This window comes from Crocuta crocuta, unplaced genomic scaffold (assembly GCF_008692635.1).
Source record: "Crocuta crocuta isolate KB4526 unplaced genomic scaffold, BGI_CrCroc_1.0 scaffold102, whole genome shotgun sequence".
Classification (NCBI taxonomy): Eukaryota; Metazoa; Chordata; class Mammalia; order Carnivora; family Hyaenidae; genus Crocuta; species Crocuta crocuta.
The window spans coordinates 10494639-10517099 of NW_027530019.1; the positions used below are offsets into that span (position 1 = coordinate 10494639).

At 36.1% G+C, this 22461-nt stretch overlaps 1 protein-coding gene across 1 annotated transcript in view; it reads left to right on the top strand.

Annotated features, from left to right (window-relative positions):
• UBR1 (ubiquitin protein ligase E3 component n-recognin 1) overlaps positions 1 to 22461 on the top strand; it is a 133822-nt gene that overhangs the window by 24301 nt on the left and 87060 nt on the right. The window contains exon 4 of the mRNA XM_077764583.1: positions 11474 to 11584. Within this exon, the coding sequence (XP_077620709.1) occupies positions 11474 to 11584 (111 nt within the window). The remainder of the gene's footprint in view (positions 1 to 11473; positions 11585 to 22461) is intronic.

The window sequence follows — 22461 nt, forward strand, 5'->3', positions numbered from 1 at the left end:
CCAGGAGAAAGCAGGCAAGAACCTCTTTGACCTTGGCCACAGCAACTTCTTACTCACACATCTCCAGAGGCAAGGGAAACAAAAGCAAAACATGAAGTATTGGGACCTCATAAAAATAAAAAGCTTCTGCACGGCAAAGGAAACAGCAAAACTAAAAGGCAACTGATGGAATGGGAGAAGATATTTGCAAACGACCTCAGATAAAGGGTTAGTATCCAAAATCTATAAAGAACTTATCCAACTCAACACCCAAAGAACAGATAATCCAATGAAGAAATGGGCTAAACACATGAACAGACACTTCTCCAAAGAAGACATCCAGATGGACATCCAGATTTGTATTTGTATTTCCCTGATGATGAGTGACATTGAGCATCATTTCATGCTCAATCAACAGATGAATGGTTAAAGAAGATATGGTTTATATATACAATGGAGTATCACTTGGCAATCACAAAGAATGAAATCTTACCATTTGCAATTACATGGGTGAAACTAGAGGGTATTATGCTAAGTGAAATTAGTCAGTTAGAGAAAGACAAATATCATATAACTTCACTCACATGAGGACCTTTAGATAAAAAACAGATGAACGTAAGGGCAGGGAAGCAAAAATAATATAAAAACATGGAGGGGGATAAAACATAAGAGACTCTTAAATATGGAGAACAAACAGGGTTACTGGAAGGGTTGTGGGAGGGGGGATGGGCTAAATGGGTAAAGGGCATTAAGGAATCTACTCCTGAAATCATTGTGGCACTATAAGCTAACTAACTTGGATGTAAATTAAAAAAATAAACTTAAAAAATTTTTTTAATTAAAAAAAAAAAACAAAAAACTGTGTACATATAAGTCTGTGAAAGAGTTCACTACAGTTTTTCCTGTACTTGTTTTTCTGTGGACTGGTAAAAACTTGTTTGTTAAATTTTGGGGACCTTTCACTAAGCTACTTCAAGTTTTTTAAAGCTTACCAGTTTATATTGCTACTGCAAAGCACTCTTTTATAGAGCATACTTAGGTTTACCGTCTTGAGGACTTTCAGAACTCTTACTACAGAAGGTGCTTACATGGCTTTCTTATAAATCTTTGAGTCATCAGGAGGATGGGCTATTTTATGACTAATAAAAGATTATGTCTGTAAGCTTTAAAGAATATGCCCCATCAAAAGTGAATGTGAAGAGAACAGAACACTTTTGATGAGGGAATAAGTTGATAAAATCTTTTTGGACTACCTGTATGTGTGGTGAAATTTTTAAATAAAAGCAAGGGAATGACTAATAAACATAATTCAGGTGAGTAGAAACCTCCAGGGCAGATAAGAGGATGGGACTCTGGATGATCATACAGGCAGCTTCAACAGTATTTATACTTCCTTGGGTTGGGTGCTAGGTTCATGTGTATTCACTTCATTGTTATATTTTGTAACTTACCTATACCCTGTGTATATATTTTTTTTGTATAATAAAACACTTCATAAAAGAAAGAAAATAAAGCCATTAAAAAAAAAAAGATTGGGAGAAATAAGAAGGGCTATGTGTTGCTTCAGAGAAGAGGAAGAAGAGTAATGACGGGATGGACCGAAGATTGAACACTATGAAGACGGGACCAAGGAAAACCTTTAGTGGTAGAATAGACCCAAACAACTTGAAAACAAAATAACAAAGTTGAAATTTGGGCTGTTTGTTGTGCGCTGTATAATATGACCCTTCATGATCTCTAGGTTCTCTATAGTTTAGTCCTTAAGAAAACCTACAATAAGTAAATAAGATCTTAGGATGTAATATATAACATGGTGACTAGAATTGATAACACCATATTTTGTAGTTGAAATTTGGTAAAAGAATAGTGTTTAAATGTTTGTGTACACACAAAGTAGGTATGAAAAAAAAACATACTGCAGTACTGGTTTTTAAAATAACCTAAAAGCTAACTTATGCATTTTCTCCTCAAAATAATAAAACACCCACTGTTAAAGATTATCTAAGCTTTTTTTCATATTTATTTATGTATTTTGAGAGGGGGGAGGGGCAGAGAGAATTCGAAACAGGCTGGGTGTTGTCAGCACAGAGCCTAACATGAAGCTCAGTCTCACAAACCATGATATGACCTGAGCAGAAATCAAGAGTTAGATGCTCAACGAACTGAGCCACCCAGGATCCTCTAAAGATTATTTTCAACATAGATAAATGTTTCTTTTATATAAAATGAGGAAAATGAGTTACAAAAAAACCATATAGAGGCATACCTCATTTTGTCACATTTTACTTAATTATGTTTTGCAGATACTGTGTTTTTTACAATTGAAGCTTTGTGGCAACCGAGTCAAGTCTATTGGTACAATTTTTTCCAGCAGCGTTTGCTTGCTCCTTGTCTCTGTCACATTTTGGTAATTCTTGCAGTGTGTCAGACTTTTCCACTATTACTATATTTGTTACGGTAGTCAGTGATCTTTGTTGTTGTAGTTGTTTGGGGCTGTCACGAACTGCACCCTTGTTAAAATGGCAAACTTAATTGATAAGGGTGTGTGTGTTTTGACTGTGTCACTCACTGGCCATTCCTCAGTCTCTCCCACTCCACTCAGGCCTACCTATTCCCTAAGATTCAGATGTATTGAAATTATGCCAGTTAATAACTCTGCAATGTCCTCTAAGTGTTCAAGTGAAAGGAAGAATCACACATTAAATCATATTAAATCAAAAGCTAGAAATGATTAAGCTTGGTGGGGAAGGTATGTTCAAAGCTGAGTTGGGCTAAAAGCCAGTTTGTTAAGTGTACTAGTTTGCTAAGGTATGAATGCAAATGAAGAGTTTCTTTTTTTAAAAATGTTTATTTTTGAGAGAGACAGGGTGAGCAGAGAGTGTGGGGGGGTGGGGAGTAGGGGAGAGAGACACAGAGACACAGAATCTGAAGCAGGCTCCAGACTCTGGGCTGTCAGCACAAAGCTTGGCACGGGGCTTGAACTCACAGACCTCAAGATCATGACCTGAGCTGAATGAAGTCAGACACTTAACCCACTGAGCCATCCAGGTGCCCTCAGAAAGTGAAACAGCCTTATTTCTGATATGGAGAAAATCTGAGTAGTCTGGATAAAAGATCAAACCAGCCACAGCATTCCCTTAAGCCAAAGCCTAATCCAGAGCAAAGCTCTAACTTTTTTCAGTTCTGTAAAGGATAATATGAAGTGCAAGGTAAAGCAGCAAGTGCTCATGTAGAAGCTGCAGTGCATTATCCAGAAGATCTAGCTAAGATCATTAATGAAGGTGGCTGTAGTCAACAACAGATTTGCAATATAGACAAAACAGCCTTGTATTGGAAGAAGATGGCATCTAGAACTTTTCATAGCTAGAGAGAAGTCAATGCCTGTCTTCAAGGCTTCAAAGGACACGCTGACTTTCTTGTTAGGGCCTAATGCAACTGATGTCTTGAAGTTGAACCCAGTGCTCATTTGCATTTCTTTTTTTTTTAAATTGTATTTATTTGTTTTAAGTAATCTCTACACACAACATGGGGCTCAAACTCCTGACCCCAAGATCAATAGTCGCATGCTCTTCTGATGGAACCAGGCAGGCGCCCCTACACTTCTCAAAATCCTAGGGCCCTTAAGAATTACTAAATCCAGTTTGCTTATATTCTATAAATGGAACAACAAAGCCTGGATGACAGCATATCTGTTTACAACATGGTTTACTGAATATTTTAAGCCCACTGCTGAGACCTACTGCTCAGAAAAAGGTTCTTTTCAAAATATGACTGCTCATTGACAATGCACCTGGCGACTTAAGAGCTCTGATGGAGATGTACAACGAGATGAATGTTATTTCGTGCCTGCTAACACAGCATCTGTTCTGCAGCCCGTAGATCAAGGGTCATTTCCACTTTCAAGTCTTGCTATTTAAGAAATACTTGTCCTAAAGCTATAGCTGTGCTACAGATAGTAATTCCTCTGATGGATCTGGGCAAAGTAAATTGAAAAGTTTGTGTAAAGGAGTCATCATTTTAGATGCCATTAAGAACATTCATGATTCATGCAAAGAACAAGAAACACGACAGGAATGTGGAAAAAGTTGATTCCGACCCTCATGGATGACTTTGAGAGTTTCAGGACTTTGGTGGAAGAAGTAACTGCAGATTGGAAATAGCAAGAGAACTAGAATATACAGTGGAGGCTACAGATGTGACTGAATTGCTGCAGTCTCATGATCATGACTATAATTAATGGATGAGGAGTTGATTTTGGTGAATGAGCAGAGAACGTGGTTTCTTGAGATGGAATCTACTCCTGGTAAATATTATTGAAATGGTGACAAAAGATCCCATTAACTTAGTTGATAAATTAGTGTCAGAGTTTGAGAGGATTGACTTCAATTTTGAAAGAAATTCTAGTGTAGATAAACCATCAAACAGCATTGCATGCAAGAAAGAGTCCATCAGTGTGGACTCTTATTTTAAGAACTTGATATATCAACCCCTTCTTGAGCAACCACCACCCTGCTCACCCATCAACATCAGGGCAAGACTCTCCAACTGCAAAAAGATTACAACTCACTGAAAGCTTAGATGATGGTTAGCATTTATAACAATAAAGTATTTTTAAATTAAGGTATGTATATCCTATTTTAGACATAATGACACTTAAAAACTTAGATGATGGACTACAGTGTAGCATAAAGATTAAAGTTTGTTTATTTTGAGAGAGAGAGCATGCATACATGAGCAGGGGAGGGGCACTAAGAGGAAGAAGGAGAGAGAGAACCCCAAGCAGACCCCACACTGTCAGCGTGTGTGAATCCTGATTCAGGGCTTGAACTCACGAACCGTGAGATCATGATGTGAGCCGAAATCGGTAGTTGGATGCTTAACCAACTGAGACACCCAAGTCGCCCTCTCATGGTATGCTTTTATATGGAAAAAGCAAAATACATAAAATTATGCATTCAAGTTTTGTTTTTTCTTTTAAAACATATTGTGTATATAATATTTAGTGATAATTATTTGAACTTTTTACCTGTTAGTGGGGGGAATGTAATTAGGATTCAGTTGTTTCATTTTTTAATGATAAGCATTGTTGCTATAAACATCTTTATGTGTGAATCACTTTTCTATATGTAGGATTATTTCCTTAGAATAAATTCTCAAAAGTGGAATTACTGGATTAAAAAATAAAGGCATTTCAGAAAATAAAAAAAAAACAACAAGCCACAGACTAGATGAAAGTCTTTGCAATATATGTATGTGATAAAGGAGTGGTATCCAAAACATACAAAGTACTCTTAAAATTAAACAATAAGAAGATGAACAACACATTTAAAAAATGGGCAAAGAACTGAAACAAACTTTATCAAGAAAATATATAAATGGCCAATGAGTACATGAAAAATGCTCAACATCATATGTTATTAACTTAAAACAAGAATGAAGTACCACTCTGCATATATTAGAATGGCCAAGGTCCAAAACACTAAAAACACCAAATGATGAGGATGGAAGCAACAGGAACTCTTATTCGTTGCTAGGGAAAATGCAGAATAGTACTTTGGAAGACAGTTTGGCAGTTTCTTACAGAAGTAAACATACTTGAGCATTGGGCTCTTGATTTCAGGTTGGGTCATGGTATCATGATTCATGGGATTGAGCCTCTCATAGAGCTGCCAGAAGGCTCTGTGCTGGTAGCGCTGAAACTGCTTGGGATTCTCTCTCTCTCTCTCTCTCTCTCTCTCAAAATTGATAAACAAACAAACAAAAACAGCACCTGGTTAGCTCAGTCGGTTAAGCATTTGACTGTTGATTTCAGCTCAGGTCATGATCTCACATTTTGTGAGTTCAAGTCCCACATCGGGCTCACAGAGCCTGCTTCGGATTCTCTGTCTCCCTCTCTCTGCTCCCCACCCACTTGCTCTCTCTCAATAATAAATAAACATTTAAAAAAAGAAATACACATACCGTAACCATACAATCCACAAGTTATGTTCCTTGACATTTACCCAAATAAACTGAAAACCTATGTCCATACAAAAAACTGCACAAGAATGTTTATAGCATCTATCATATTTGCCAAAATTTGGAAGCATCCAAGATGTCCATAATAGATGAATGGATAAACCAACTGTGGTACACCAGTACAATGGAATATCCTTCAGTAATAAAAAGAAATGAGCCACTAAAACTGAGGGCACAGACTTAAATGCATATTACAAAGTGAAGGAAGCCACCGAAAGGCTGTATACTGTGTGATTACAGCTATTTCCAGCTTTTCCACATTCTGGGAAAGGCAGCACTGTAGAGGCTATAAAAAGGTTAGCTATTCCCAGGACCTGGGGGATGATGGTGGGAGGGTTGGAGGAATGAATAGGTGGAGCACAGGGGATGTTTATTCTGTGTGATACTGTAGTGGTATTATATACATGTCATTATTAATTTGTGAGAACCAAAAAAAAATGTACAGCACAGAGAACCCTAATGTAGATTCTTGTTAATAATAATGTATCAAAAAATAACGTATCAACATTGACTCCTCAGTCGCAACAAATGTACCAATCTAAGGCAAGATGTCGATAATTGGGGAAACTGTGTGGCCAAGGGAAGAAGGGATATATGGGAACTGTATTTTCTGCTTACTGTTTCTTTAAACTTATAACTGTTCTGAAAAACAAAGCATATTCATTGAAAATTGAATTTCAAAGGTTCTTGGTATATTTTACCTCATTGCTTCAGGAAAGAATTTTATTGAATGTGTTACAAGTAGTGGTACAGAAACCTTCAGAACTCACAGAAACCTTTAATCCTTTAAACAAAAAAATTTTTTTTAAACATTTACTTATTTTTGAGACAGAGAGAGACAGAGCACGAGCTGGGGAGGGACAGAGAGAGAGGGAAACACAGAATCTGAAACAGGCTTCAGGGTCTGAGCTGTCAGCACAGAGCCCGATGCGGGCTCGAACCCACGGACCACAAGATCATGCCCTGAGCCAAAGTTGGTTGCTTAACTGACTGAGCCACCCAGGCACCCCAAACAGAAATTTTTCAAACTGAACCCAGCTTAAAAAAAAATGCATCCGAGTTTGGCTCAGGTCATCATCTCACTGTTCGTGGGTTTGAGTCCCACGTTGGGCTCTGTGCTGACAGCCAGAGCTTGGAGTCTGCTTCACATTCTGTCTCCCTTGCTCTCTGTTTCTCCCCCAACTCACACTCTGTCTCTAACTCTCTCTCAAAAATAAATATTTTTAAGAAATTAACCAGTGTTATTGAACTGTATTTTCTTGACTGTCTTTAATGTTTCTCTTGGCTTATTTTGGAATGGTGAATATGAACTACTCTTGCATTGCTACTTAATTTTGCCATCTTCCTGGATAATAGGAACAAGGTCTTTGTTTATTTTGCCAGCATTCTTGCTGACAGGACCAGAGTCCTTGATTTGATAAGTAGATCAAATTCTAAGAAGTAAAGATCACATAATATAACTTTGATCAAATAGAACAAAAATAGTGGCTGAGTTCACCTAACTAGGGTCTTCTATCTTAGAAGCGGATAACAAACCAGGCCAGCTTGTAACATTCTTATCCTTCTATTGAACACATTCCAGAGTCAATTAGAATAAACGTGGAGAAGAAAACAAAGCCCACTACCAGTCTTCTTTTTCTGTGCCCCCTTCCTGTGTATGTCTCTATCTTCATTTGCTAAATTTCAGTGATATATTTATGTGTCCTTCATCCCCATCTGACCATAGCTCTCCAGGACAAGGCCCAGGTCTTGTGTACTTTGTACCTCCTATGTCTTTCGTAGTACCTGGGACATAAAAGCTTTCAGTAAATGTTTCTTAAAGTGTTAGGATCCAAACGACTATATCATAGGTAGACCTGATCTCTAACATTTAATTATAAAAATAACTGGGGTGGGAGGTGCCTGAGTGGCTCAATCAGTTGAGTGTTGGACTCTTGGTTTCAGCTCAAGTCATCTCACTGTTCATGAGTTCGAGCCCTTACTTGTGATTTGTTCTTAACTCTGCAGTTAAATTTGTAAAATGTTCACTGTCTATCCTTTTTTCTAAAGTCTTCCTAGTCACCTCTTGGTCAGATGAAACCCATCCTCTAAGAGCTGGTGAAGTAAAGTTTGTGGGTTAAATCTGATTCACTGCCTATTTTTGTAAGGCCTGCAAGCTAAGTATGTTTTTATATCTCTAGATGACTGGAGAAAAGATAAGAAAAATAATATTTATGATACATGAAAATCATGTGAAATTAAAAGTTCTATTTCATGATACAGAAAAATTATATAAAATTAAACTTTTGGTGCCCATAGAATTTTTTTTGTTTTTTTTTTGTTTTTTTTACAAATAGTTTATTGTCCTCATAGACGGTGCCCATAGAATTTTGTTGGAACATAGCCATGCTCATTTATTTATTTATTGTCTATGACTCCTTCTGCACTACAATAGTAGAACTGAGTAATTCATCAAAGATTGTGTGATTTGCAAAGCCTAACATATTCACTATTTCTTCCTTTATATATAAAGTTGCCCATCTCTCTTTAAGTAGATTCCAAGAGGGTGCATGTATACAGTATTCCCTAAGTAATGACACATTCAAAATTGTATTTTTACAGCTTGGTTGGAGACAGTATCCTTGGTTTGCATTTTCTTTCCTTGAAAACACAACTTTGTTGTTGTCTTGTTTTACATGTTGCTATTGAGAAGCCTGATACCAGTCTAATTTTCTTGCTATTATGTTATTTCATCTTTTTGCTAGAAGGCCTTGGGACATTATCTTTAAAGTCTAGAAATTTTAGGGGCACCCAGGTGGCTCAGTTGGTTTAAGTGTCCAACTTCAGCTCAGGTCATGATCTTGTGGTTTATGGGTTCAAGCCCCATATCGAGCTCTGTGCTGACAGCTCAGAGCCTGGAGCCTGCTTTGGATTCTGTGCCTCCCTCTCTCTCTGCCCCTCCCTGACTCATGCCCTATCTTTCTGTCACAAAGATAAATAAACATTAAAAAATAAAAAAAAATAAAGCCTAACAATTTTAGTAGGATATATTTCAGAGTTGATCATACTGGGTTGAGTTTTAGTTATGAGTGCTTTCAATGTTTAGATTTAGGTCTTTTATTTTCACGAAGTTTCCTTAGATTACAGTGGGAGTTTCTGTTTTTGCTTTTCAGGAGAAAGAGCATGAGCAGGGGTGGGACAGAGGGAGAGGGAGCGAGAGAATCTTAAGCAGGCTCCATAACCAACATGGAGCCCAAAGTGGGGCTCCATCTCACAACTGAGATAATGACCTGAGTCAAAATCAAGAGTGGGATTCCTAACTGACTGAGCCACCCAGACTCTTCATAGTTTTAAATATCAGCTCTTTTCCATTGTTTAGATGTTCTTCTTTGGTGACTCCATTTATACTTCGGTTGGCTCTTTTATGTCTATCTTCTCTTGCAAACGTTTTCTCTCTGACCTGTATGTCTTTGCTTCATTGCATTATCATTTTATGATTGTTTTTTTGATTGCTTTGTTTCAATGCTATTTATTAATTTTTCATTTGAGTCTTTTGTCTTGGGCACCTTGTAATTTAGAATTCATTTCTAGTAGGCTTTTCTGGTTTTCTGCTATTTTTTTCCTGAGTTCAGTCAAGTCTCATATATTCCTTTTGTGTCCACTTTTGCTCTTAGTTTCTTTATTTCTAATTAAAGGTGCTTTAATCTGATTAGGGGCTTTCTAAATGCTTGTTTGAAGCTATGTAATTAACTTTAGAGCATTACATTACAGTTTTCTTTAGTTTTGTGATTGGGCTTTGTCTCTTATTGCATTTTTTGCCTTTTTTGGTAATAGTTTTGTATATATATTTTTAATTTTTTTAATGTTTATTTTTGAGGGAGAGAGACAGAGTGCAACTGAGGGAGGGGCAGAGAAAGAGGGAGACACAGAATCCAAAGCAGGCGCCAGGCTCTGAGCTATCAATTTTAGTGTATGTGCTGCTGAAGCAAACACAGCTTCTGAGCTATCAGCACAGAGCCCAATATAGGGCTCGAACCCACAAACTGCGAGATCATGACCTGAGCTGAAGTTGGACACTTACTGAGCCACCCAAGCACACTGGTAATAGTTTAAAATGAATACGGTCTATGTCTTCTTTTTCACTTCATGAACAGGGTTTACAAATGCTCTTTCCTGTCCGTTCTGCCCTCTTCTGTGTAGTTTCTTTTATAGATGATGTTGGCAGTAGAGTGAGATGAGATGAGAGGTGTGCTGTTTCACTCATTTCTGTAGGATCCTTAATTTTTCCTTCTTGTTTTCTTTTCTCATTTACTGCCACATCTTTAAAGGCTTATCACGTTTTTTAATGTATTTCATTTTCCTCCAAAAGCAGTGCTTCTCTGAGGTTGTCATTTCTGGTACTACTCACTTTTGATCTCTTTGCCTGTGAACTCCCAAGTCTCACCAGTGTTCAGTATTTGTTCCTCACCATGATCTTGTCTGTGCTTCATCTAAGTCCTCTGTACCCTTCTCTTCTCTTTCATGGAATCTCTTAAACTCTTCTCTTGTCTGCATTTGTAAGCTTGAAGTAATTGGCAACAGGAACTCTAATGGAACAAGTCATTTGAAGGTTGTGGCATTTATTTTTCATCGTTCAGTAATGCTGCAAACATGAGTCCTGTGGTTTTAGTGCTTTCCTTGTTCATTGTGTGTTTTGGAGGGGGAAATTTGGGGGGAAAATCAAAATCAAGCCATTATTGTCATCTTCTATCTGGATTCATATATCTGCATCATTTTTTTGTTTGCAGGAACCTTCAAAGGAAAAGTGTTGTAAAAAGTTTAGGTACAATAATATATCAAATAGTTGTAAATGTTGTATACGTTTCTTAAACATACAAGTACTAAAATGAGTTTTAAAAGTGTGTTTAAGCAGAAAAATCTCATTACTCAAGCATTTTAGGTGTTGCATAGTGAATTTTTGGGGGGCGTATTTCACATTCTTTATTAGTACACAATTTTAAAAACTGTTATTTAAAAATTAGATATTTCAAAGCATGTTTCAAAAATTATTTATTTATTTATTTTAAAATTTTTTCTAATGTTTTATTTATTTCTGAGAGAGAGAGAGAGAGCATGAGCAGGGGAGGATCAGAGAGAGAGGGAGACACAGAATCTGAACCAGGCTCCAGGCTCTGAGCTGTCAGAACAGAACCCCATATGGGGCTCGAACTCACGAACCATGAGATCATGACCTGAGCCAAAGTCGGACACTCAACCGACTGAGCCACCCAGGCACCCCATGTTTCAAAATTTTAACAATTTGAAGGCTCAGTTTTGTTATGATTAAATATTTAGATTATTTTTTTGTTAACTAAAGTGGTTTTGGATATAGTTTCTATTTCATTAAAGGCAATTAAGATTTAAGTATTGGGGAGCATTTATTATTTGAGTCATCTTTATTCTTCCTTGCTTTGTAATATGTTTTGAAATCAAGACAAACTCATTTTTTATTTGTCAGATGCATACTTCTACTGGAGGGGGATTTTGTGACTGTGGAGACACAGAGGCATGGAAAACTGGCCCTTTTTGTGTAAGTCATGAACCTGGAAGAGCAGGTACCACAAAAGAGGTAAGGATATTATTTTTTTAAATTGCTAATTATTTTAAGCTCAATACAGTTAGGTAGAAATAAATGTTATATGTATGGGTTAAACTCAATTCCATTAAGAATCCTGATTTTTATGTTCCAATATTTAAATGTAAGGAGTTTTATTCTACTCTGTATTCTTTATTTGTCTAAAGAAAGAATGAATTTCTTTTTTCTGTTTGTTAAGCAGTTTGATAAGAGTGAATGATAATATAAGCCTAAAAGAGCCAGTGGAACGGTAGAATTGGCACATAACTTCAATGATTTTTTTTCTTAAAGAAGAAAATAGTCAACAAACAAATTGATTATCCACTATATATCCTAATCAAGAAAGAGTGGGCAAGCCCAGATACAGGCAATTAGGAAGGAGAATGGGAAAAAAACTATAGACCTACAGACACAGAATAAATTAAAACGATTATAAAAGATTTTTTATATGACTCTGTGCAAGTACATTTGAAAAATGGATTTTATCAGACAGTATAAAATTTCATAATTTAACAGGGAGAAAACATAAACAGTTAATAATCATTGAAGAAACTCAGAATATTGTCTGTCACAAAAAAGTACTTCCCTAAAAAATGCTGTGTTCAAGTGGTTTCACAGAGTGATCCTTTAAAAGCTGCAAGAAAGGGGCGCCTGGGTGGCTCAGTCGGTTAAGTTTCTGACTTCGGCTCAGGTCATGATATCATGGTTCGTGGATTCAAGCCCCTCCTTGGGCTCTGTGCTGCCAGCTAGTTCAGAGCCTGGAGCCTGCTTCAGTTTCTATATCTTCCTCTCTTTCTGACCCTCCCCTGCTCATGCTATTTCTCTCTCTCTCTCTTTCTCTCAGAAATAAATAAAACATTAAAAAAAATTTTTTAAAAACTGCAAGAAATAGTTTTAGTACTCTTTAAACTGTTCCATGTAATCTTATACCAGTGAGTACTCCTAGGCCCAGATTTTGATCTCTTTAAGTACCATTACTCACTAAAAGAAATCAGGGCTTATAAAAGTACCTGACCAGGTGAAAATACATGACCAAGGACTAGGTAAGCTTGTGAGGATGGGTTTGTTCCAAAAGAGTCTAGGATCCAACATGAAAGGGCTGTCATTGATCTAAGTTAGGCAATTGGAGCATCAAAATAATACTAATAAGTAACTACTATAATTGAATGAATCAAAGTACATGAAAATTTATGAGTTCCTAATAAAGCTTAGAGAGCTTAAATAAAAAAATAATTTTTCCAAGTCAATGGTTCATTGTCATGGTGATGGTTATTATATAATTTCTTCACTCTAAAAATTGGTAATTAAAGGGAATGAACTAAACATTTATCCTACCTTTTCAATAGGAATTCTATTTCATTGTAAACGAGTATTACCAGTATATGAGGTAAAGCTCTTCTTTCTAAATGAATGCTAGCTCGCTAATAGAGGAGATTTAGTAGAATTAGAATAATTAACATTTTGCAAACCCTAAGGAAATATTTGATTCAGACAAGGACCATTAATAGATGCTAAACCCATTAAGATATGAGTTGATAAGGAACAGTATTCACATAGTTCTAAATTGTCATCTCAGATTACCTGCTAGTCATAAAGGAAAAAAGTGAAACTTTATAATGGAGGTATCATACTGTCATCTCCTGCAACTGGTCATCAGTATTACTATTATTACTAACAGTAGGGCAATATGTCATAATGAACTTCTTCATAGAATATAAAATAAAGTACATAGGTTTAATATCTAAAAATCAGTTAATGTAATATACCATATAAACAATAAAAAACAAAACCACATGATCATCTTACTAGATGTAGCAAAAGCTTTTACTAAATCCAACACACTTCATCATAAAAAAAACTTAAACTTACAAGAGAACGTCCTCAACCCTGATAGAGGACATATATGAAAAACTCACAGCTGTAAATGTATTAGATACTTTCCCCTTAAGATCAGGAACAAGTCAGAGATTCTGCTCTTGCCACATCTATTTAATACTCTATTGGAGGTTCTAACTAGGGCAATTAGTAATGCAAGAAAAAGAAAAGGTATCTAGATTGGAAAGGAAAAAGTAAAACTAGCCCTATTTGTAGATAACATGACTTTTTATATGGGGCATGGTTGGTTAAATCACTGGTCATTACTGATTGATTCAACCTTTAGCCTCTGTTCTCTCTCCAGAAGTCAGGGGCTAAGACTTCAAATTCCGACCCTCTGATTATGTGGTTGGCTCCTCTGGCACCCAGCCCCCATCTTAGATGCTTTTTAATAGTCACTTCAATAACACAATGAAAGACTTTAAAAAATTCCTCTCATCCCTTTGGAAATTCTAAGGGTTTTAGGAGCTCTATACCAGAAACAGTGACGACCAAATATATTTTTTACTATAAATCGCCAGAGGCCATACTCCCTAAGTTGATGTACAGATTCAGCACAATTGTCATCAGAATTATAGCTGGGAATTTTCTCTTTTTATTTATTCATTTATTTTAGTAATTGACAAGCTTACTCTAAAATTTACATGGAATTCTGAGGGACCCAGAGTTGCCAAAACAACCGTGGAAAAGAACAGAGTTGGAAGACTCACTCTTGCCTATTTCAAAGCCAACTACAAAGCAACAGTAATCAAGACAGTGTGGTATGACATAATGATAAGCATAGAGATCATGAGAATAGATTGAAGTAAACCCACATGTCTGTGGCCAACTGTTTTTCAACCAGAATACAAAGGCCATTCACTAGGGAATAATGTTTATGGTACTAAAACAGCTGGATATCCCCATGCAAAAGAATGAATCTGGATCTCTAGCTCACACTATACATGAAAATTAATTCAGAATGGATCAAAGACCTAAATGTGAGAGCTAAAACTATAAAACTTTTAGAAGAGTCATAGGGGTAAATCATTATGACCTCAGATTTGGCAGTGGATTAATATGACAGCAAAAGCCAGAGTAATAAAAGAAAAAATAGGTAATTGGACTTTATCAAAGGACACGCAAGAAAATGAAAAGCCTATAGAATGGGAGAGATATGTTTGTAAATCATATTATTCTGATAGGGTATGGTATTTAGAACTTATATAATAGTATTATTATAGTTAAATAATATAGGATAATATAATATTCACATGTTATAGTATTCATAATAAATTAATAGTATTCATAATAAAAGATAGAAACAACCCAAATGCCTATCAGCTGATAAATGGATAAACAAATATGGGCAAATTGATACCCAGTTGTAACTGGAAGAAGCCAGTTATAGAAGATCACATATGATTACATTTAAATGAATCGAATAGGCACATTTATAGGGAAAGAAAATAGATTAGTGGTTGTTTAGGTCTAGGAGGATAGAGGCATGTTGTGGGGGAAGAAGAAATCACTAAAGGGTTTTTTTGGTTTTATTTCTTTGTGGTGATGAAATGTCAAAAACTGATGTGATAGTTACAAATATCCATAAATACACAAAAAAATTAAATAATAAATTTTGAGTCCATTGTATAGTTGGTGAATTATATCTCCTGCTGTTAAAAATTTGAAGTGCCTAGAGCCTCACTTATGAAATATTCATGATAAAATGTTTAATTTGGGGGTGCCTGAGTAGCTCAGTTGGTTAAGCATCCAATTTCGGCTCAGGTCATGATTTCATGGTTCATGAATTTGAGCCCCACATTGGGGTCTGCTGACAGCTCAGAGCCTGGAACCTGCTTCAGATTCTGTGTCTCCCTCTCTCTCTGCCCCTCCTCCACTGACTCATCTCTTTCTCAAAAATAAACATTAAAAAAATAAAAAATAAATTTAAAAAGTGTTTAACCTGAACTTAATAAAACCTTGAGGTCTAACTTCTAGTTTATAGGAAATACAGGGAAGATATGAACAACATAAGACTACAAGGAAGATAAATGGGAAATGCAGGACATTTCAGGATAAATCTAGAATGCAGGAGTTTTTATAGCAAATCTAGCCTGGATTCTGTCCTCAAGAACAAAAGACTGGAGGTAGGGAAGGGAGATTCATTTAGATTTAAATGACTTAGACATAATCAAATACTATAGATATTTTGGGAATAATTAGGAAAATTGAATATGCTCAAGATATTAGATGATATTTAAAAATTATTGTTAATGTTATTAGATATAGTAATGATATGATTATATAAGAAAAATTTCTTATAGATACATATCAAAGTATTTGAGGGTAAACCTTAAAATACACAAAAAACATATATGGAAAAATAATCTAAATTACTTACATTTAGGTAAAAAACCTATTACCTTAGGTAAAAGTTGTGTTTCTTATGCTGATTTTCTCAGTTTTCTATATTTAAAAATTTTTATTGATAAAAATAAATAAAAATCATCAATTAAACACCAAGTAAATAACAAAAACATAGAAACTGTTCTTAAGCATAGCAAGGGGATACCAATTTGACAATAAACTATGAAGGGGGGAAAAACATAGCAAGGGGAAAAGAGAAAGTTTCTAAATTTGTTACATAAAGATAACATTATATTGACCTCAGATCTGACAAAATGTAGAATTTACAGATCAGTTTTATTAATACTTGTTATGCTGAAATACTAAATAAAATATTAGCAGGTGAAATCAAGTTTAAAACAATTACATAACACTGTCATGCTTATGTTCCTGGAATGAACTCTTCTTGAAATTCACCTGTGAAACCATTAATCCTGGCATTTTCTGGGAAAGTTAGCTCTTTGATAACATCCTCAGTTCCTTCCAGGATTACTGGCCTGAACTCAAGTCCTTAATGATGTATGATGATGAAACACTAATGTAGTCCCATTATAGAGACAAGAGCAGGAAATCCATTATTGCTCCTGTTATTTAACACTTTCTGGAAGTTAATCAAATAGACTCACAGGATGAACTAGAATATATCAGTATTAGAGGGGAGGCAAACTAGTCATGATTGTATACCTGGAAAACCCAGTAGTATTAACTTAAAAAGAAATGGAAACTAGAGTAGAGCTTGGTCAAGTTATTGGTTACAGAACTCATATTAAAAACCATTAGATTTTTTATTTTTAATACATTTAACAAATATTACTTGAATCCCTTACAAACAGTAGCTTTTAGAAAATGAAATAAAGAGAAGTGCCTGGCTGCCTCAGTCATTAGGGTATATGACTGTCGATCTCAGGGTTGTGAGTTCAAGCCCCACATTGGGTATAGAGATTACCTTAAAAAAAATGTAATGAAAGAGAAGATCTCATTCACTGTAGCATGAGAAAAGATAAAATACCTTGGAGAAAAGTAAGAAATCTACCATCTGTATTTTTTTTTTAATGTTTATGTATTTTTGAGAGACAGAGAAAGAGTGTGAACAGGGGAGGGACAGAGAGAGAGGTAGAGAAGGAATCTGAAGCAGGCTCCAGGCTCTGAGCTGTCAGCATAGAGCTTGACACGGGTCTTGAATCCATGAACTGAGATCATGTCCTGAGCTGAAGTCCCGCAACCAACTGATCCACTCAGGCACTCCTTTGCCAGCTGTATTTTAAGAAAACTTGAAAACTGTACTATGATAGCCATGAAAGAAAAAAAAATCAGAAGACAAACTTCATTCTTAGATTGGAAGATTCAATATTACAAAGATTAAAAATTTTTTAAAGAATTAATCCACAAAATCAGTACATTCCCAGCCAAATACTCTTTTGGAACTTGACAAAATAGTTGTAAGTTCTTCTGGAAAAAAAGTTTGTGAGATTTGTCAGGAAAAGCTGAACCGAAGAGTTAGGAGTGTTAATAGGTCTAATGGATTTTAAATGTATTAAAGAGCTCTAGTAATCCAAACAACGTGACTCTTGCTATAGGAACAGACAGCAGATAATGGAATAGAAAGGAGTATCTAAATCTAAATTGGTAGTAAAGATAGCATTTCTGGTTGGTGGTGCTATGTAACTGATTACCCATTTGAGGAGAAAAAGTAGAAAACTTAGATAGATTCCAAAATATCAAGGATTTTTTCCAAAGCTTTTTTATTTCTTATTTTTATTTTTTAAAGTCTATTTATTTTTGAGTGAGAGAGCATGTGAAAGTGCATGGGGGAGAGGTTAGAGAGAGAAGAGAGCGAGGGAGAGAGAATCCCAAGAAGGCGCTGGGCTGCCAGTGTAGAGCCTGATCCAGGACTTGATCTCATGAACTGTGAGATGATGACCTGAGTCATAATCAAGAGGCAGATGCTTAACCAAATGAGCCACTCAGGCACCCCTAAAAGATTTTTTTAGAAAAGAAATTATTAACTTGTTAGAAGGAAATAATGACAAACTGGAAAAAGGACTGAAATATGCCATAAAGGATAATGATCTATAAGAAACCCCTGATATTCTGTATATTTGTGCTATGTGACCACTCACATGTGCAGTATACCCTACGTTACAATACTCAAAATGGAAAGAAATGGAATTATATTTGGAGGAATAAAATGTGTTCCCTTCTCTTGAGTAGAATCATTAGAGCACAACGTCATGGACTCTAGAACAGGTATCCTTGGTTTGCTTTATAACCCCACTGATTAGCTCTGTAACCTTGGCAGAGTTATTCAACCTTTCTACCTTTCAGTTTATCTCTAACTGGGAGATAATACCGTATGCCTTGCTGGGCTGTGAGGATTAAATGAGATAATACGTGTAAAGTGCTTAGCCCTAGAAGGGCCCAGTATATGTTAGCTATCATCATCATCGTTAGTATTATTATTACAGCTCCGACTACTTCTCCCATTACCTGTTCTTACTTCTGATACTAATAATACTTCACATTTGTATATTTTAGATTTAACAGAGATTTCACAGGCATTATTATCATTTTATCTTCATTACTACTTTGTGAGGTAGATACATAGTTGCTCCATTTTATGGAAGGAGAAACACACCCTCAGTAAAGTTAAGTGACTTGCTCAGGTTTGTAGATCTGGCCAATGGCAAAGTTGGACCTTTAGATTCTGGGTTCCAGCATGGTTTTTAAAACCTTCAATTTAGAAATAATCTCAAATTTGTGAAAAACTGTAAATATAAAAAGTCTAAAGGATATTCATATACTATTTACCCATTCATCAATTGTTACCACTTTCCCCCATTTACTTTATTATTCAGTACTTGATTTTTAGATTGCCTCGTCTTAATTACTTGTTTACTTGCCCTGATCTCAGATGGCCATTCATTCATTTGACAAATATTTATCAAGTGCCTATTACTTGATTAAATATTATCAAATGTCTGTTTAACAAATGCTTTTAATTATGATTATTTCACTTTCCTCTTCTAATATATTTGAAAGAGTGCGGAAATATTTTGAAATAGAGAGTAATTTCATTCTGGAAAAACTGTCTTTAATGTTAAATTTAAAAAAAAATTTTAATGTTTATTTTTGAGAGAGCGACAGCATGAGCAGGGGAGGTGCAGAGAGAGAGGGAGGCACAGAATCTGAAGCAGACTCCATGCTCTGAGTTGTCAGCACAGAGCCCAACGTGGGGCTTGAACTGGTGAACCACTGGATCATGACCTGAACCAAAGTTGGATGCTTAACCAACTGAGCCACCCAGGAGCCCCTGTCTTTACATTTTAAATACCAAAGAATCCTTTAGAGTTAAGTTGACTCATTGAGTTTACAAAACTAGTTTCCCTCCCTCTGCCTCATGGATTTCCAGTCCATTTGGGATTTTCTTGAATCATATGTCCTCAGGATATTGCATTTAGTTATGAACTAAACTGATCTTCTTGGATTTCTCTGCATTTAGAATTCTTTTCAAAAGGTGATTGGTCATTTAGGCTTATCCTAAAGGTAAATTTAGATATTCTAGAACTAACTCATTTTCTGGAGGTGAGAGAAAGGCACCTATGGCCAGCGCATAATTAATCAATTCACTCAACACAAACAGTCCTGTGTACATAGCATTTTGTTTCATCTCTGCTTTGGTGAATGAAATCCATACTCTACCAGGTGCATGGCATTGTGCCAGCCATAGTGGGGATTTACCAAATGTGATCAAATCTGGCTGATACTAATCAGTCAGTCAACCAGCATTTGGCAATGTCTTTTGAAGAGAGGCCTATTTCTGATATATGTAAAAGCAGTTTCTCTCAAGTCTTGCACTGCATTTCTGGATTAATTATTAAGGTTGGTGTTGGGTTTTGTTTTTTTTTTCTGTTTAGATTACAGCCCTTTTGTTTCCTCTCATTAACCTTCCTATTTTCTAAGCTTTAGATGCTTTGCTTGAAAATTTCTTATATATTTAAAAGACATCTTCTAAAGAACTCTGATTGATACTGCATAGATATAATGAGATTCTTTATATATATATATCTTTTTGAGAGAGAGAGAGAAAGCGAGCACGTGTGCAAACAGAGGAAGGGTAGAGAGAGGGAGAGAAAGAAAATCGAAGTAGGCTCTGTTATATCAGCACAGAGCCTAACAGGGGGGCCCAAATCCACAAACTGCGATCATGACCTGGGTCAAAATCAAGAGTCTGACACTTAACTGACTGAGCCACCAAGGCACTCCATGAGTTGATTCTTTTAATTGTTCACCTCAGACCAGTTTTTTTTTTTAAGAATTCAAAAGGATATAGTGAGCTAAAAAATATAAGAAATAGGAATGTAGTAGACCAATATTGGTCTTAGTACTTGGGCTCTCTTTGTGTCTCTCTCTGGTAAATGATTGTGAGCAAAATCTCCTGAGAGAAGGTAAGATATTGAAAGGAAGGTAAAAAATGAAATCATAAAACATTGAGGAGTGAGAAAAAATTGGTATGAAAGAGTGAAAAATGCATAGTTAAGAGTTTGGTGAACATAGAAAAACATATAGTTCATTAGAACAGTCAGCAGCAGATAGGTTAAAACTTAATATTAAGATCTTATACCGAATTTCTACTGCATTTTTTTGTCTTAGAGAGCGCCTGTATTTTTTCCTGTTACTCTTTTGTTTAAAAAGCCTGTTGAGGGGCGCCTGGGTGGCTCAGTCGGTTAAGCGTCTGACTTCCGCTCAGGTCATGATCTCGTGGTTCTTGGGTTCAAGCCCCGCTTCAGGCTCTGTGCTGACAGCTAGCTCAGAGCCTGGAGCCTGTTTCAGATTCTGTGTCTCCCTCTCTCTGACCCTCCCCCACTCATGTTCTGTCTCTCTCTGTCTCAAAAATAAACTATAAAAAAAATTTTTTTTAAAAACCAGCCTGTTGAGATGTAACTTGCATACCATATTTAAAAATTCACCAATTTAAAGTGTACAAGTCAAAAAATAAAAATAAGGTGTGCAATTCAGTGCATTTTGGTATATTCACATAGTTGTTCAACCATCACCTCAATTATGGTACATTTTCATCACCCCCAAAAGAAACCCTGTACCCATCAGCAGTCACTTTCTATTTCTTCCAGACTCCCCAGCTTTAGGCAACCGCTTTTCTTCTTTCTGTCTCTATAGATTTGCCTATTCTGGACATTTTATATAAATATGATTATACAATATATGGTCTTTTGTGATTGGTTTTTTTCACCAGCATAATGTTTTCAAGGTTCATCCGTGTTGTACCTTTTACTTCATTTCTTCTTATGGCCAAATTATATTCTGTTGTATAAACATTCACATTTTATCTACCCATTCAACAGTTGGTGGACATTGGGATTGTTTCCACTTTTGGGCTATCATGAATAATGATGCTATGAATATTTGTATATACATTTTTGTTCCAGAGATATTTTCATTTATCTGGGATAGAATGTAGAATGGAATTGCTGGGTCATATAACTATGCTAAATATTTTGAGCATCTGTCAGACTGTTTTCTAAACTGGCTGTACCATTTTACATTCCATCCAGTAGTGTGTAAGGGTTCAAATTCCTCTACATCCTAGCCCACTTGTTACTGTCTGTCTTTTTTTACTTGTTACTGTCACTGTAGCAGTATGAAGAAGTATCTCATCATGGGTTTTTTTTTTTAATGTTTATTTAGTTATTTTGAGAGAGAGAGAGAAGGGAGAGAATCCCAAGCAGGCTCTGCACTGTCAGCACAGAGGCCCAATGTGGAGCTCAGTCTCACGAACTGTGACCTCATGACCTGAGCTGAAATCAGGAGTCCAATGCTTAATGCAACTGAGCCACCGAGGCACCCCTCATTGTGGTTTTGATTTATGTTTCTCTCATGGCTTATGATACAGAGCATCTGAATGCATTTTTTTTAGCTGATTGGTTTCAACGAGCATTTTGTTAAGGAGGTGGTGGTCTGTAATAAAAAGAACTTTTTTTTAGGAGTCAAAGACTTGGGTTTTAGTCTTGCTTCTGCTATTTATAGCCTCTTTTACCTTGGAAGGGTTCCTTATCCTTTATTAAACATTTTTTTGATGTCTATTTATTTTTGAGAGAGAGAGAAGGAGGGGCAGAGCATAAGTGAGGGAGGGAAAGAGAGAGGGAGACACAGAATCTGAAGCAGGCTCCAGGCTCTGAGCTCTCAGCACAGAGCCCAATGTGGGGCTTGAACCCAAGAACTGTGAGATCATGATCTGAGGTGAAGTCGGACACTTAACCAACTAAGCCACCCAGGCACCCCTTATCCTTTAAATACCATTAATTCTCTGCCTATCTTACAGAGTGGCCATGAGAATCAGTTGAAATAAATAGTGAGAAAAGTTTTTTTGTGAGCCTTAAGAGATAACCAAATGTTCTTTGATATTAATCATAATTAGGCTACCCAGAAAAGCAGAGAACATTGATAAGGGAGAGCATAGCATCCCTCAGAAGAGGACTCTGTTGTTCTGTCTCCTTTTCTTTTCTTTTCCTTTTTTTTAGATCCCACCCCTGCTCCTTTTCTATCTGTAGCACCAACTTGACTACAAGGAATTAAGCTAATCTGATGTGAATGGC